Source organism: Lotus japonicus, chromosome 1 (assembly GCF_012489685.1).
Source record: "Lotus japonicus ecotype B-129 chromosome 1, LjGifu_v1.2".
NCBI classification, from domain to species: domain Eukaryota; kingdom Viridiplantae; phylum Streptophyta; class Magnoliopsida; order Fabales; family Fabaceae; genus Lotus; species Lotus japonicus.
Genome location: NC_080041.1, coordinates 123,430,666 through 123,449,441, shown reverse-complemented (window position 1 = coordinate 123,449,441; position 18,776 = coordinate 123,430,666). Strand labels below are relative to the sequence as shown.

Sequence of the window (18,776 nt, the reverse complement as noted above, 5' to 3'; positions counted from 1 at the left end):
ATAGATGCCCCATCTCAGCCCTCGCTAACATTTAGGGTTGTTATCATGTGTGATCATTCCACTTGTCAACGAGTATTTGCGTACAATAAAGAAAATCCAATACATGTTCCTCTAATCTTAGCTCAGACTATTTCTCTCGCGGTTGGGAAGTATATGGCTGCAAAACTTTCCTCTAAAATATTCAGAATCCCTCTCACCAAATGGACTTTCACCATGAATCCCAGTCAATTCAATTGGAATGTTCTAACCACCATCTTCACAAATGCTGGATCCAGTGGAGTTTATGCTGTGAACATCATAAAGAAACTGCTCTGAAAGAAGATGTCCATACAAGACTCATGAAGAGATATGAACTAGTCCCACAACGATGGGTTGTCTTCATTTTTATCCCAACAATTATCACAACTTTCTGAAAGAAGACGTTCATACCAGATTGATGGAGAAATATGAACCAGTCCCACAACGATGGTTTGTCTTCATTTTTATCCCAACAATTATCGCTTCTTTTATTTGTATTGAAAGCTTTTATAAGCAGCTCCAACTTCCATGGTGGGGAGTCTTGCTTTCTCTAGTGATTGTCGTTTTCACTTTACCAATTGGGATCATTCAAGCAACAACAGACATGATAAAGTTCATTGTCCAAGTAGAAAAAAAATATCATTATATATGTATGTTTGGAAACTCTTTTGCAATTAATTGTAAAGTTAGAATTAATTCTAGGAAGAAGATCATGTGATTGGCTTCTGAGTTTTTTAATTGATTTTGATGAAATAGAAGCTGATGCCCACATGTTGATAATATTTGTAATTGTTTTAAAGGTTATTTTTATTAACAAAAATTAATTTGTTATGCATAAAATTGGACTCGATGTGATTACACAGTTGATAAAGTGGGCACCTTTACCATATAAAACTCATTGGTAATATGGCCTTTAAATCTATGTTTTCGTTCCCTATGCTTAATATCCAGTCTGAAAATAAATTGGCTCAGCAACTTCAACATCTGATCTTCTAGTTTGTAACCTCATTTTTTTATTAATGAAAGTACCTGAAAATTATGTAAAGATAAGAACCATTGTTAGTGTTGTTGATATTTAATTAGAGTAAGATATTTATATAAAAGTTCATGTTAAAATATTTATTTGCTAAAAATTTTGAAGAACAAAATATTTCAATAAATTTTATTATTGTTAGAAATATATGCTTTCCAATGGGTTAAAATTTATTTAATTTGGTAATATTCTACCTTCTACCTTTAGCCTAAATTGGGATATTCTAAACCAAATTTGGATATTTTGCAGAGTTTTTGGCCAAGTAATTAGCTACAAAATTTACGAACCGACGGACAAACTATAAGTGAAAACCATAAAAAGAAGACACAAAATCCTTACAACCCTTTAAAATGGGCATAAAATAAGAAGTACCCTATAAAGGTTTACTAGATATTATACCCGTGCGTTGCACGGGTTAACTTCCAATATTTTTTAACATTATATAAAAATTATTATAGTTTAAAATTTTTATTTGTAAATATACATTAAAGAAGCAAACTCATGAAAAACTCTTCTGCTAGGGCTTGGCTGCCTTCCTCTTCTGCGCCGCCACCTTCCAACCAGGTTGGGGTTAACGACGGTCACAAAGCTTCTTCAGTAGACGGCGAGGCAGAGGAAGACGAGGTCGATGGGTGTGAAGAGAAATGGAGGCGCATCAATGAAGTGCCTGTTCCGGAAAGCTCAACGCTTTTCGACGGGATCTCTGAAGCGGTAGACTACCCTCAGATTAGGGCCATGTTTGCTCAAATTGGGAAGATTGGGAAGGTGTTTGTGCAACGATATTGCAAGATTGGCAGTAGGTTTTGATTTGGCTTTGTGCATTTCCAGTCGAGGGTTCATGCCGAGGCGGCGGTGGCTCGGTTCAACGGCGTCAAGGTGGGGGGTTATCATTTGTCGGTGACGGTGGCAAGATTTCCGTTAGTGAGTGGCGTGAATTCAACGAGGGTTGGTGTGGGTGCTGTGGAGAGCCAGGGGAATTCGGATTTGCAGAAGAATTCCAGGAAGACTGCTCCATATTCCCCTTCCTCCTTCTCCTGGTGTGATGTTGTGGCAGGACAACCTAGAGTGGGGCGTGTTCGTGCTTTGCTGCCGGAGGATGAGAGGTTGTTCACTGGGTTGGAGAGAGGGAGGGTTGAGGTTATGAGGGTTCCAGCGGCTGTTCTTTTTCCTGAGGTGGAGTTTTTTCTTCGTCCTTTGGTGGTTCAGAGCTCTGGGTTTGAGGCTTTTAGGTTCCCAGACGCTACTCTGTTCCCGGAAGCTGCAGCTGAGAAGGTTTGGGTGGAGACCTATGTCGTTCAGTCCGACGCGGTGGTAGTTGATGATGGAGTGGAGCTTCTACGTCCATCTCTGTTTCGTGGCAGTTTTCCCCTTCCTCCATGTCCTTCAAATCACGCTCTGAGTCTGTCTGGGTTCTGTCTATCTTCTTCTCCTCTGCGTGGGGTTTGCCAGTGTATTCAGGGCTCTGTTATGTGGTTTTGTGACCAACGCCCTTTGCTTATGGTCGCTGATTTGGGTGCTGTGCTGACTCTGCCATGGTTGTTGGAGGCACCATCTTTGCGGGCTAGAGTGAGGGAGATTGCAAAGTCTTTGAGGGATGGGGCAAGCTTCCACCTTTTCTCCTCCTTCTCTGTCCCATGTTCTCTCTTTGGATACCGCTGTGTGTGGCTCTTTAGGCTCGCCTATTGTAAGTGATGGATTTGATCTTATTCCTTTGGATGAAGATACCGGTAGGGTTCATTTCAGGCGAGGTCGAGGTCGTCCTAGAAAGCTTGGTGGAGGTCTTTCTGCTGCAGCTGTTGGGGATGCCCCTAGGGAAGAGGTTGTGCCTCCTCGCTCTCGGAGGCGACCCAAAAAGTTGCAGAAACAGGGGTTAGTGGTGGAGCTTGGGAGTTGCTCTTCTGCAGGTATTGGGGAGAGTACTTTGAGCCCTCATTGTAACCAACTGATGGTTGTGGATTCTCCGCTTCCTAGTGGCCCTCGGGGGGTGATGACGAGGGCGAGGGCGGCTCTGGCCATTGGAAAACGTATGGGGATGGTCTATGATTGCTCTAATGAGGTTGCCCTTCATGGCATTGAGGTTAACATAAGATCTCGGGGGTTGAGCTGACTGTTTTGATCCTTCTGTCATGTTCTGGGTCTGTTTATAAGGTTTTGTGCTAGGTGAGGTTTTCTTTTTGGGTTTGGGGTTGATTATATTTGTGTGTTGGTTAGCTCTTTGATGTACTAACCTTCACTCCTCTTTTGTTCTCCTCCTTGCTTGGCTCGCCAAGTTGCTTATAATATTATTCCTTTTGCTGTCAATTTTTTTATTATAAATATAAAAAAAATTGTGGTAAGACATTTCAATAAATATTATTATAGTTATTTTTGTATAAATAATTAATATTACTCAAATTTAATTATTAGCATAGAAGAAATTTTAACAATTAAAATTTTTATTTATTTAATAATATGAAAAATTGTTAAGTTAATTTGAAATATCAAATTACGTAAAAAAATGTTAAGTAATAAGTGTTTAATGTCATGAAATAAAAGAATGTTAAGTAATAATTGTTTAATGTCATGAAATAAGTTTTAATATCATTTTTTACTTTTTACCTGAAAAGTCATTTGCTGTGACATGTTAAGACCAAGAAAAATATATTAATTTTAACTTTTTGAATGATAATAAGTGATAACTTAAACAGCATTTTGACAAAAAAAACCTAAAATATTACTCCCTCCGTTCCTTATTATAAGTCACATTTTTTGAAAAATTTTTGTTACAAAATATAAGTCACTTTCTAATATCTAGGAAGCATTAAATAATTTTTTCCAAGTTCACCCTCATATTTAATATGAAAGAGATGATAAACTTTAGAAGTATTAATTTGGAGAGAGAAAATCATAAGAAAGTAAATAAGGGTAATCTAGGAAAATAAATCATTTTTTTTACAAATTTATTACTAGTAACTACTTTTCTTAATCTAAGAGAATTAGTTATTTGTGACTTATATATAGGAACGGAGGGAGTATCTTTTTTTCTATTATGCTTCCTCAGGTAGTTTTTACTAAATATCATAGATAAAAAATATATTTAAACATTTTTTTCAATAATGCACATATATGTTATAGTTAATATTCAATACCTTTTAGCGGCATTTTTAAATTTTAAAATATTTTATCCATATGATTTATTATTAAATAATTTCATTTTTTAATATTTTTATATTGCTATTTCAGTGTATTTTTTAAAAGTCAATTTTAAGTTGATGAATGTTGTTATTTAATGTAAATAGTTGAATTTTTTTGGCAATACAATTTTTTCAGTTTTTAATTTTTTTAATATATTATTACAAATTTATGAGAGTGTTATGTATTTTTACATATAAATAGTTTTTAATATATTATTACAAACTCAGGTCCTCGCCGGAGTTTTAATTTAATTAACAAAAATAAAACTAATAAACAAATATAACCCTTAATCAATTAACAAGAATTCATGCTCAACTTGTATTTTCAGAAATTAAAAGTTGTCTCCATCCATAAATTACACATTCTTAAATCAATTAACAAGAAATTTTAAGATGCAAAATCAAACATGAAACTCAAAACCCAGAATCACAAACGAAAAAACCTTTATCACTAAATTAAACCCTTCAATATTATCTCTTTAACAGAAAAAATAAATCTGAACTGTAACAAAAAAAAAACCCTTAATTATCTTCATCATCCACTTCACTGGTCCATTTTCATCATTCTTGTCTTGTACTTCTTCTCCTTCTTTGATCTCTTAGACCTGTTGGTTGTAGCCCACCCCCATACAAACCCACCGGAGCTTCATCACTCACCGAAAAAACAAACCCACCACCACCGTCAACAGAAACCCCACCCCCCACCCCAATCCAAACCCAAACCTCTCACTCCGCACCCCCACCCTTAACCTGAACCACACCCCCAACCGAAATCCCCAACCCAATCTAAGTTTGGATCTGAGTTTATGAGAGAAGAAGAAGAAAAGCATGGAAGCAAGACCCAGAAGAACCCAGAATATGGATCGGCAACCAAGGATCAAACAACCACCAAGGAGCAGAAGAAAAGCATGGAAGCGATCCTGAAGAACACAGACCAAACAACCACCTTCAAACCACCAAGGATACACCCTTACCCATATTCAACCAACCCCCAAATACCACCAATTTGGAACCCTAACCTGCAAACCCAGGTGCGAATCGAAGGGAAGAGGGGGTAGATTCAGCGCAAATCGACTTCCCCGTACAGTGGTGAAGTGAATGAAACTGGAAATTTGGAGTTGAAGAAGGATAGCCAAACCACCCCATCGTCCTCAAAACTGGTCCTCGTTGTTGGTGGCTCAGGAGGTGAAGGAAAGCACCCATTCCTTTATTTCTCTCCTTTGTGTGGAAAGAGTTTAATTCTTTGAGCCTACATATATTTAAAGTAAACAATAGTCACCCATAATCTCGTTGAGCTTTTTATACTGCCAAATAAACTTCATAAAAATACCTCTCTACTACACTCATGCTTGGCTAAGGAATCAACAAAGAAATTTCATTATCTGCTTCAATGGCTACCATGAACTGTACGAATTTAGTTTGAGCTTAACTTTAATTTCTTTTAATTTTATCTTGGCTTAATTGCACTTTTCGTCCCTCATCTATACCTCTTGTGCAAATTTAGTCCCCTTTATTTAAAAGGAGCAATTTTGGTACATCAAAGAATAGGATGTGACAATTAGGTCCGCCGTTAGCTTACTTCCAATTTTAAACGGAATATTCTCATTTCGATTCTTTTTTTTTTAATTACACCACCATGCTTGACACATCAGCAAATAAATTAAAATAAAATAAAATAAATAAACCAAATTAAATAAAGAATGAAATTAAACGTATTGAACCCTAATCCCAATTTTCCCCAGCCACCGTCACTCTCAACTCCCTTGAATCCTCCATCATCCACAACCAACCTTTTCCTCCACCGTTAAACATCTTCATCGTCCTCCCCTTCATCTTCACACACGTAGAGAGACAAATCCAGATCGAGAGAATCGGTGGTGCGTCTCCAAATAGAGAGAAAATGTCGGTGCTTCACCAGATCGAGAGAAAGGGAAGCGGGGAAAGGGTGGACGCACAACAAGGAGAGAGACTTGATGCGAGCTTCGATGGTGTTGGTGAAGAAGGTGCGGTGCTTGATGCCATGGCCAGGGAGCGGTTATGTCGACGGCGGCCATGGTCTGAACCTCGACTGTGGGCTGGATCGAGGTTGCGCGGCAGTGACAAAGGTATGCTCTGCGGCGAAAGTTGTTGGCTGAGATGGGATTAGGGCCTCTGTTCTTTCTGGTCTGGTTGGAATTTATGTTCTGGTTCCATAATTTGGGTATTCATTTGGTTGGAATTTATGTTCTGGTTCCAGAATTTATGTTATGGGTTTGAATCTGATGCAATTTCAGATTGGAATTTGTGGTGGTGAAAGGTTTTGCAGCAGGGATTAGTGGTGGAGAAGAAATAGGTGATATGCAGAGGATTGTTCTGGGTTTATTGTTTGGATCAGCAAGGATAAGTTGAAAGGTTTTGTTGTTGATTAATTGCAGATGAAGATGGAGGTCTTTTTTTTTTTTTTGGCCATTTTCTGTTTTCATTTTCAAAGAAAACAGAAAATAGTTGTGAAAACGTGTTTGATTAAAAATTTGAAAATATTTTCAGAGAAAATATTTCCGAAAATGGGTCAACTTTTGAAAATAAAAAAAAGTCGTTTTCACATTTTCAATGAAAACGGAAACGAAATGATGAAAACACGCGGTGGCAGGGTTGTAATTATAATGAAATTGGTTTCTTTCTTTTCTTTTTGTTCTGAAGGAAGAAAGTGTGTGCCGGCCCTAACCTCTGCAAGTTCTTCTCTGCTACCTCCTTCATCCCACAACCAAGGTTCTTCTCCTTCTCTTTTGTCTTCTCTTTTTTGAATTTTTGAAACGTGAAACTGGGTTCTCACCATGTTGCACTGTGAACCCTATTTTATGTCTTTTTTGGGTGCCATCTGATATGAACCTTATTTCTTGGTTACTCTATTTTGGGTGCTTCACTTGATGGGTTTTGGTTGATTTTGGAGCTAGTTTTTTCGGTTTGGTGTTTCAATCCATGTTTAAACCCTCTATACTGCCTTCAAAATATGTAAAACCCATGTTTTTTGGTTGATTCTGAACTCTATTCCTTGGCTGGTTTGCGTTTTATGCTGGGCTCCACTGGTCTTTTAAGATGTCCAGGCAAATTGCTCCACTTTGACTGCTGATATTAGGGTGTCTTCAACAATTAACATACAACACAGAATCCACAGATTAACCAACTGGACATATATTTTTTCATAGTAATACATGTCATATGTGCTATGCAAAAACACGTGATGCTGAGGCAATTGAAACCTTGGGTTTGCCATAGAACCTAGTGGCTTTATGTGGAGACTTGGCTGGTTGCATATTTTTCCTGTTTCTGTAAGGGCCCGTGGCTGCTATTTTTAAATTAGTAGGGGATTTGAATTGTTTTTGGTATGGTGTTATGTTTCCTTTGTACAGTACCAGTACTAGATAGTAGTAGCTTTAGTATTCTTCCTTCTTTCTTGTTTTTGCTTTGTACATGGCTTAAAATACTCATAGTATTTGCAGTAATTAAACTTTGGCTTACCAAAAAAAAAAGGTTTACTTGTAGTAGGAACAACTTTGATGTAGGAATGCTTGCATCTTGGTTGCTTGTAGTTGGCTTTCCAATAATAGGTGCTGGTTCTTTTTCAGTTTTTGGGAATGCCTCCACCATGGTAAATTTGGTGGGGCTTTTGGTTTTGGGACTAGTAGGGGTGTGATGTATTACCTTTTCTTTTGTTTTGTTGGGGATTGAAGCTAGTGGCTGCATTTGGTTATTAACTTTTTCCAGTTGCTGTACCAATAATCTGAATGTTATGGCATCCATATATATTGTCTCTTGTGTTCTTTTAATTGTGCTCTGCAGGGTCTGTTTTTTTTACTTGCCTTGTAAGAGTCTCTTGTGCCCTTTAATAGTTTACTTGCTTAATATGAGATTATTTGCATAAGATGGGAGGAAAAACTGAGAAGGGGGAGAGCATGGAATGGACAACCCAAAACACAAAGATATTCATTGATATTATTTATGATCGAGTGAAAAAAGGGCAGCTGCAAGGGTCTACATTTAAGAAAACAATATGGGAAGAAATAAACATTGAGTTGCAAAAGACAAGTGGAGCACCCCTACCTGATGGTGTAGAAAGGCTGAAGGGAAAGTTTAATCGGCTACGCCTTCAACATCGTGAATTTTCAACTTTGATATCTCGCACAGGAGTTACATGGGATCCTGAGGCTAACAAAGTGAATTCTCCTGAAGAAGTATGGGAAGAGATGTACAAGGTAAGTTTAACTTATAGAATATCATTATCATTGTTAAATTATCTTCTTCAATTATCAATGGCTTTATTGTGAAGACAAATCAGAGATGAATTTCTTAAAAAAGGAAAAAGAATTTGCTCTTGTATTGTAATATATATATATATATATATATATATATATATATATATATATATATATGCATAGGCTAGTAGGCTACACAATTATCTTGAACCGAATGAAATTTTGTTAATTATAAAATAAAAATGATATGGACTTGTAGTTGTGGTATATACTGCAAGTATATGTACAATTTTAGTAAAAACTTATCATTGGATTTAGTAGTATATAGTTAATATATGTATATGGACTTGTTTTAGTAGTTATTTCTTTTAACAAGTGAGCATGTAATTATAATCTCAACTACTACTGCTTTTCTTATGTATTTGGACAAGAGTACACATGTTGGGAAATATAATCATTGTTCTTTTTTTTTCAGAAAGGAAAATTCTACAAGCAGTTTAAGAAACATGGATTTGAGCATGACTATTATATCCTTGGTGAGATATTTAATTCTAGTACAGCAACTGGAAAGTTAAGTCAAGCTTCTACTCAAGAGCCACCAAACTCCGATGAAGAGAGAGAAATAGAGGAAGACTTTCTCTCAAAAGGTGTTCATATTGATTCTAAAGTTATTGATGTTGATGGAGAGGATCTGCAAGAAGTTAGTAAAAGGAGAAAAGTCACTGGGACTTCTAGTGAAGGTCGTCGTAAGGAAGCAAAAAATTCAAGGCTGGATGTGTTAGAATCAGCAGTGACCAAATGGTCTAACGCAATGGATGCAAGGGCAGATAGATATAAAAATGAAGTTGATTCTTCTGCAGACGCATGCATTAAATTATTAGATTCCATGGATGGTATTTCCCCAAAAGTTTTCAGCATTGCCGTGGAGAAGTTTACAAATAAGGATTTGAGAAAAATGTTTATAGCAATGTCTTCAATTAGGAAAATGGATTGGCTAGCATCTCTTGAGTAGTATCATTTAATTGATTCTAATTTTATGCTATTTTGTTTATGAGATTGAAGATCGGATTTTCTTGTTTTGTTTCCTTGTTAGTATTGAATTGCTATGATATGCGTTTAATGGGTTGACATTATTTTTTAGTATATGAATGTTTTCATATTATTGATAATAATTAATATTATTATTTAATTGAGCAGGTTAAAATGTCTATAGATAAATCTATGGATTGTTCAAGTGAAAGTAGCACTGACTCTTATTTGGATGACTTTGGAGATATTATTATTGCTTCATTGGTCATGGAATACCAGCAGAGTTTTATTAGTAAAACACCATGCAGAAATTCCAAGTTGACTGGAAGGATGTATACTCTAGAATTTTTGCTTGGTAATGAAACTACATGCTATGATAATTTTAGAATGAAGAAGACCGTGTTTCTGAATTTTTGCGAAACTTTGAGAGATGTTGGAAACTTGAGAGATGGAAAAAAGGTGAGCCTGCAAGAAGCAGTTGCAATGTTCTTGATCATAGTGTGTCATAACTTGCGTCATCGACTCGTTGCCGACCGCTTTCAACACTCATTGCATACAATAAGCAAATGGTTTAGAATTGTTCTAAGGTCTTGATAACACAAAATGTTCTGGAAGTATGTGATTTTGACATGCTATTCACATTTGTTTATTCTGGTTGGGAAGGGACAGCAAATGACGCAAGAGTGTGAGTGTTTTTAGATGCTTTGACTCCTGAAAACAATTTTCCAAAGCCAGAAGGAGGTAATTTTTAGTTTTAATAATGAATTTTACCAACATATTTTTGTTATTCAATAGATGCTCTATTTTTTACAGATCAATTTTATCTTGTTGACTCTGGATTTCCAAATGTGTCTGGCTATCTTGCCCCATTTCGGAGGCAAAGGTATCACATGCGAGATTTTCGTGATGGGGTAAGACCACAACGAAAACAAGAATTATTCAACTATCGACATTCTTCATTGAGAAATATTATCGAAAGATGCTTTGGAGTATTGAAAGCAAGGTTTCCAATTTTGAAGTTAATGCCAAATTATCCCGTTCGAAGACAAAGACTAATCCCTATTGCTTGTTGCACAGTACACAATTTTATTAGAATGCAATACGCTAGAGATAATCTTTTTGACCAATATGCTCAAGAAGACTTAATTATGGATGCACAAGGTTTACAGGTAGACCAACAAGGAGTCAATGTTGATGCTAATCAAGCCGCTGAAATGGCTCATGTTCGGGAAACTATTGCAGATCAAATGTGGGAAAATTTCAATAGATCTTAGGTAGAATTGTATAATTTTTATTTTTAAGACCAATGATACTTATAATATTTATAATATATTTCTCTTACTTGCAACTTGTTGTGACAGCCGGATTCAACGCTTGAATAATAAATATTTTTGTTATAATAGTTATATAACAAACATATACCATTTTTTATATTTGAAAATAAAAGAATTAGATATAAAATATATTATTAATTATGTCAAACCTTGGTGAGTGTATTTTACTCAAAATTATTTCATAAATTGAAAACAGTTCAATCAAACACATTTTCATTATTTTCATTTTCAAAAAATGGAAAATACCAAATTAAACCAAACACGTTTTCTAAATGTTGAAAAATTGGAAATGAAAATCATTTTCAAAAAATGGAAATGGGAAATGAAAACAGAAAATGTTTCCTCAAACCAAACAGGCCCTTAATAATTGATTACAATTAAAGTTAAATAAATTTTGATTTTTTTATTTTTAAAATTTTAATTAATTTTATGTTGTATTACATGGAGTCCTAGTGGTATCTAGGTGGCAAAATGTGTCAGGGCCACGTCATTAATGAGCGCCACGTATGAAAAATCTGTTAGGAATTCAAACGGAATCTAACAGAAGGATCAAATTGTCACAAATTGATCTTGGATGTACCAAAATTGCTCCTTTTAAACAAAGGGGACCAATATTGCACAAGAGACATAAATGAGGGACGAAAAGTGCAATTAAGCCTTTTGTCTTCTATGCTATTGTATCTTCATTTCATTCTCATGCGTCATCTTCTCTTTTTATTTTATTTCAATATTTCTGCATTTAATTTGCAGACACTTGTTTATGTTAAGTTTTTTCTACGTCTTCGTGGAAAAGGGAAACAATCTCTTGATACCAAGTAAAATAAATCTTTGGAAACAATCTCTTTAGTTTCATTATGTGTAAAAAAAATTGGAGATTGATAAGGATTATGATTGAAGAAGATGACATGACATTTCTTTTATAATGAAACAAATTAATCTTTGAATGTCATACATGTAGATGTATATATGTGATTAAATGAATGTCACCTAAGCTAATTCTATTAAATTTTGTACTGAAATGTAAGGGAAGGATCCAATTCTCACAAATCAAAATCAAATCACTTAATCATATGATAGATGAGGGATTAAAAATTCAATAAGTCTAAAATTTTATTTTGTTCCCAAACAAATAATATGTTCAAGATCACCACTGATTTTCTTGCATGTGTTCTAGAGGTTGATTTTTATTTGAATTATTGCAAGTATTAAATGTTAATTATCGCATGTTTGGTTTTATGATATCTAATCAGATTTCAAAATCATGTTTCTGAGGCTAGTTACTTTTAAACATAATTCATTTTAGAGCGCTAAATGTTTGTGTAATGTTGTAGATGATACGAAGGACACTGATGGCCCTTCCAGAGAGAACGTCTGAGTCATTGCTCCGACCATAGATGCCCCATCTCAGCCAACGCTAACATTCAGGGTACAGGTTCTAGGGTTGTGATCATGTGTGATCATTCCACTTGTCAACGAGTATTTTGCGTACAATAAAGAAAATCCAATATATGTTCCTTTAATCTTAGCTCAGACAATTTCTCTCGCGGTTGGGAAGTTGATGGCTGCAAAACTTTCCTCTAAAATATTCGGAATCCCTCTAACCAAATGGACTTTCACCATGAATCCCAGTCAATTCAATTGTAAAGGGAATGTTCTAACCACCATCTTCACAAATGCTGGATCCAGTGGAGTTTATGCTGTGAACATCATAAAGAAACTGCTCTGAAAGAAGATGTGCATACAAGACTCATGAAGAGCTATAAACCAGTCCCACAACGATGGGTTATCTCATTTTTATCCCAACAATTATCACAACTTTCTGAAATAAGACGTTCATACCAGATTGATGGAGAAATATGAACCAGTCCCACAACGATGGGTTGTCTTCATTTTTAGCCCAACAATTATCGCATATTTTATTTGTATTGAAAGCTTTTACAAGCAGCTCCAACTTCCACGGTGGGGAGTCTTGCTTTCTCTAGTGATTGTCGTTTTATCAATTGGGGTCATTCAAGCAACAACAGACATGATAAAGTTTATTGTCCAAGTTGAAAAAATGTCATTGTATATGTATGTTTGGAAACTCTTTTGCAATTAATTCTAAAGTTAGAATTAATTCTAGGAAGAAGATCATGTGATTGGCTTATGAGTTTTTTAATTGATTTTGATGAAATAGAAATTGATGCACACATGTTGATAATATTTGTAATTGTTTCAAATGTTGTTTTTATGAACAAAAATTAATTAATTTGTTATGCATAAAATTGGACTCAATGGGATTACACAGTTGATAAAGTGGGCACCTTTACCCTATAAAACTCATTGGTAATATGGCCTTTAAATCTATGTTTTCGTTCCCTATGCTTAATATTCAGTCTGAAAATAAATTGGCTCAGCAACTTTGACATCCGATCTTCTAGTTTGTAACCTCATTTTTTTATTAATGAAAGTACCTGAAAATTATGTAAAGACTAGTATTTTTACCCGTGCGATGCACGGAGGTTATTCATTTTTGTTTATCGTGTATAAAAAGTAGGATTGAATCAAGAAGAAATCATGACAAAATTAAAGAAAAAATTATAGCACATTTAGACATTCTAAGCTAAAACATCAACATCTAATCTCCGGTGTATATGTAGCTGAGTTTGAGCCTTAATTCAATGCAAATATATCATCTCACGCTATATGACGTGCACATTTTGAATGAGCGGTGTTACTAATTTATATAGTTGTAGGGATGGCTAGTGGAAAAATTACTTTTTGGAGTGATGTCATATTTAGTATTAAAACCACCACCTTTAACTTTTATGTATTAATATTAATATTAATTAATAACTAATTAATAATTCTCTAGATCAAAACATATTAATTGTGTCCTATGGAATTCTCTAAATTTTATTAACTAAATAATAATGAGCTAAAAAATAATAAACTCATTTGCAGAAAATTCGAGGTAAATAATTAAAGTTTTAATAGAATTAAAAACTATTTACTTTATTACTTATATAGTTGTAGGGAAAAGGGATAATGAGAAGGTTATCTTCTGCATTTGATATAATATTAAGCCCACCACCATCTTTATCTTTTATGAATTAATATTAAAATTAACTAATAATTCAATAACCTAAAACTAACTTTGTGTGCCCTATGGAATTTCCTAACTCATATGAACCAAATCATGATAAACACTTTTTTTTTTGTATTTTTGAGTAAATAGAAGAAGGATATAACATGCCATTAATGAGAGGATTGAAACTGTCAAATAGAATTTCAATGAAAAATAATAGTGAGAAGGTTATTTTTTGAAACGATATCATATTTAATATTAAAATCACCTCTTCAACTTTTAAGATTAATATTAATATTAATTTTTATTTAATTAATTATAATATAAATTAAAACTAATTATGTGTGTCTCAGTGTATGTGACACCCTGAATGTATGTGTAGCTCTTGGTTTTGGTTCCAGGTCCGCTTTGCTTCCTTGGGTTCTTTCTTTCATATAGGGTGTTTTTTTTTGTTTTCTTTTTTAGGGTGATTAAGCGATTGTGTAGTCTTGTGGATTGTTACAGTTTTTTTGTTTTTGTTATCCCCTGTCTTTCCGAGCCTAGTCTCTTCACACTTTTTTAAATATGAATATATTTGGACTTCCAAAAAACAAAATTACGTGTGTCTCAATAAAGCTATAACTCATATTTATTTGGTGTGCAACTAATATTAACTATGATCTTACAAACAAAGTTTGGTGAAAGTGAAAGGTTATTCCTATGTTTATTTTGGCATTCATATCAAATTTAATGTTAAAACTCCTACCTTTAATTATTAAAGATTAATATTAATACTAATTAAAATATTCAACAAATAAATTTGTATTTACCATGTCTCATGGAATTCTATAACTAATGTTAACTTATTTTATTTAGTGTGTAATTAATATTAAAAAAATGTAGGTGAATAGGCCTTGAATTTTTAAATATTAATTTTAGTTTTATTTATGAATTAAATTTTTATTTTTAAACTATTTTATTCTTGAATTTAATATTTTTTAATTTATAAAAAGATGAAGTACGATATAAAGAAAATTAAACAACATCTATATAATAGTAAGAATATGTGAATGGAATCATAGAAGTACAAAAGTCGGTAGAGTAAAATCTCTATTTTTGTGTTATCATTAGACACATTAAAGTGAGATTTGAATTAAATCTTTAAAGTTTGAATTTTCTAACTCCTATATAACTCCGAAAGTATATTAATGAGTTTTCTTCATATTCACATTTGTTTTTCTCCCATATGCTTAAGATTTTACTTTTGGATGTTTTATTGGATAGTAGTTGCTTTTTTTTTTTGAAAATGATAGTAGTTGTTGATAGTGACTAAGCAATTCAATAAAATATTTTTCAATACTAAACACAATCATCTTATTCAATTTTTATTTGTAAGTATAAGAATTCAACCCTAAAAAGAAAATAAGCCAAATATTCTTCAATTTTTGGTCTAGAAAATTTCATTAATAAAAAAATTGTAAATAATAAATCACTTATTATGAAAATTTAACTTGAAATTAGAAATTATTTTGTCATATAACCATTCAAACAAAAATGCCTTCATGATAGATCTACATTCTAAGTGGACTTTTTCCAAAAGCATAAATTTTTATTCATTAAGAAGATAAAAATTGAGGAACAATTTTTCTTAATTTGACAAAGAAAGCTAAAATATGACATAAAAATATATCTATCACACTGAACGAAACATACCTTCACAATTGACAAAGAAAGTCAAATAAAATGGCTGTCAACCTACAAAACAATCTTTAAAAAATTATCCGATGATAATTTAGATGTTAAATGATATGGATGAATAATTGGGTCACTGAAAAGCAATTTTGCAGGTGCTTCCAACCTCTAGAGGATGTTCACAAAAGCTTCTCCATGCCATATACCAAATTTCTTAAGGATGATAAATATACAATGGAAAGATTGAATCAAACTAAGATTAATGATATAAAAAACTATATAAAAGATGAGAGTTCATAAACTTTAATCAGTTGGCTACCTTGAGATGTACAACTTTTTAATGGCTCTAACCAAGCCTAGGATAAGAAACTTCACATTGGTTACATTATACCTTCAAGAGTAGATCGACATCAACAATTGACCTCAGATAAGAAGATATTGACTTAGCATCTTGGATTAGTTTTTGAACCAAGAAGAATGCATATTAGAAACATATTGACACGAAGATAGAAAAATAAATCACACAAAAATGAAATCGATAAACATGAACTTCTCATATTTTCTATGGTCGTAACATTAAAGATTTCAAGGTTTCAACCAAATTTAAGTCATTGTTCATAAAATATTGACATCTTACATCCTTATAGAAAAATCTAGAAAAAATAAAGAACAAAACAGAACATGAGCACTATCTAAAGACCACATTGATGTTCTGTACAGGATTTACAAAACTTGAAACCTAAAACATAAGTTAGTAGCTCACCAATTTCACAGCAGCAAAACAAACCCTGCATTATGTTATGATTTTCCGTCACAGACAACTCTGGAGCTAAAAAATGTAGATGAAGTTAAAGAAAAGATGCAGACAAACCAAATAGATGAAGAGTATTTATACCTAAAGACTAAACCATGAAGGATATGAAAAGCCTCAAAAATAATCTTCCTCATTCCATTCATTGAATATTATTCATTTTAGAATTAATTGAAATCGGGAATAGGAGTTTTGGACAATGAAAAGTCATGAATAATTCATTTAGAAAAGTTGAAACAATTAGAATATTGAAAGGTCAATAATTTTTTTAAAGTCATAAAATCATTTGTGTTATCAAATTTTAAAATCAATTTCATAAGAGATGAATTAAAAATATATATTTTTTTAGAAAATGTATAAAAATATAAATAAATATTTAATTAGACAAATGGCGAAATTAGAAGGGAAAAAATACATAAATTCTAAAAATATAGAATAAATAAAAAATTATGTGCTAATAAAATAACATATTTGTATTACTAACAAAAATCACATAATAATTAAAAATATTTTTTAAAAATTAGTATGCATGCTTGTTAAAGCATTGTTGATTAATCTAATGGAATACGAAAAATCAATGTTATTAAAATTCACACATTAATTAATATTTAAATTAAAAACGTTAAATTTATCATGAATATAAACATGTATTACATTAAAGCAGTATGATAAATTTAATGAGATGGAATGCCAAAAATCACATATGTGTAGATATAATAATTTGAAGAGTGTTCAAAACTTGTGGCCAAGATTGAAAGAGGATGTTAATATCAAAACCAACGAACGGTCCTGATTGATTTCTAATTCAATAAGAAACATAATTACAGTAATGACCATGAAAAAAATACAACAATGTGTAATAATAAAGTGAATTATAAAATTACCCTCTAAGCTGCATGAACTTCTCTTTTATATAGAGATAGATAGATTATAGATAGATAGATAGATAGATAGATAGATAGATAGATAGATAGATTATAGATTATAGATAAGATCCATTGTTAGTGTTGTTGATATTTAATTAGAGTAAGATATTTATATAAAAGTTCCTGTTAAAATATTTATTTGCTAAAAATTTTGAAGAACAAAATATTTCAATAAATTTTATTATTGTTAGAAATATATGCTTTCCAATGGGTTAAAATTTATTCAGCTTGGTAATATTCTACCTTCTACCTTTAGCCTAAATTGGAATATTCTAAACCAAATTTGGATATTTTGCAAAGTTTTTGGCCAAGTAATTAGCCACAAAATTTAAGGACTGTCGAACAAACTATAAGTGAAAACCGTAAAAAGAAGACACAAAATCCTTACAATCCTTTAAAATGGGCATAAAATAAGAAGTACCCTATAAAGGTTTACTAGATATTATACCCGTGCGTTGCACGAGTTTACTTCCAATATTTTTAACATTATATTAAAATAATTATAGTTTAACTAAATAAAAATTAAATTAATTTTTATTATAAATATAAAAAAATTGTGGTAAGACATTTCAATAAATATTATTATAGTTATTTTTTTATAAATAATTAATATTACTCAAATTTAATTCTTAGCATAGAAGAAATTTTAACAATTAAATTTTTTATTTATTCAATAATATGAAAAATTGTTAAGTTAATTTGAAATATCAAATTACGTTAAAAATGTTAAGTAATAAGTGTTTAATGTCATGAAATAAGTTTTAATATTATTTTTATACTTTTTATCTGAAAAGTCATTTGTTGTGACATGTTAAGACCAAGAACAATATATTAATTTTAACTTTTTGAATGATAATAAGTGATGACTTAAATAGCCTTTTGACCAAAAGAAACCTAAAATATTATCTTTTTTTCTATTATGCTTCCTCGGGTAATTTTTACTAATATATCATAGATAAATAAATATATTTAAACATTTTTGTCAATAATGCACATATATGTTATAGTTAATAAAATTGTGGTAAGACATTTCAATAAATATTATTATAGTTCTTTTTTTATAAATAATTAATATTACTCAAATTTAATTCTTAGCTTGATATCTAAAGTGGGTTGGTTGATGAATTCTTGAGCTCTGGCTAATATTATGGATAGCCTAGTACTTGTTCAACACCATTCAACTAACCCCAATATGTCGGTCAATAGTGCCTTGAATCTCGTTGAGCCTCTAAGTTAATGATTGATTATGTATGAAGTTTTTACCCTTCAATCTCGTTGAGCCTACATATATTTAAAGCAAATAATAGTGACCCATAATCTCGTTGAGCTTTTTATATTGCCTAAAAAACTTCATAAAAATGCCTCTCTATTACACTCATGCTTAGCTAAGGAATCAACAAAGAAATTTCATTATGTGCTTCAATGGCTATCATGAACTGTACGTATTTAGTTTGAGCTTAACTTTAATCTCTTTTACTTTTT

The 18,776-nt window shown here is 32.4% G+C and overlaps 1 protein-coding gene across 1 annotated transcript; it reads left to right on the top strand.

The window, feature by feature from the left end:
- The first annotated feature begins 6,558 nt into the window (after nt 1–6,558).
- LOC130723706 (uncharacterized protein At2g29880-like) lies at nt 6,559–9,468 on the top strand. The gene is made up of 3 exons (XM_057574835.1): nt 6,559–6,972; nt 8,127–8,456; nt 8,932–9,468. The coding sequence occupies exons 2-3, from the start codon at nt 8,127–8,129 to the stop codon at nt 9,466–9,468; spliced, it is 867 nt and encodes a 288-aa protein (XP_057430818.1). The 5' UTR covers nt 6,559–6,972.
- The last annotated feature ends 9,308 nt before the right edge of the window (nt 9,469–18,776 follow it).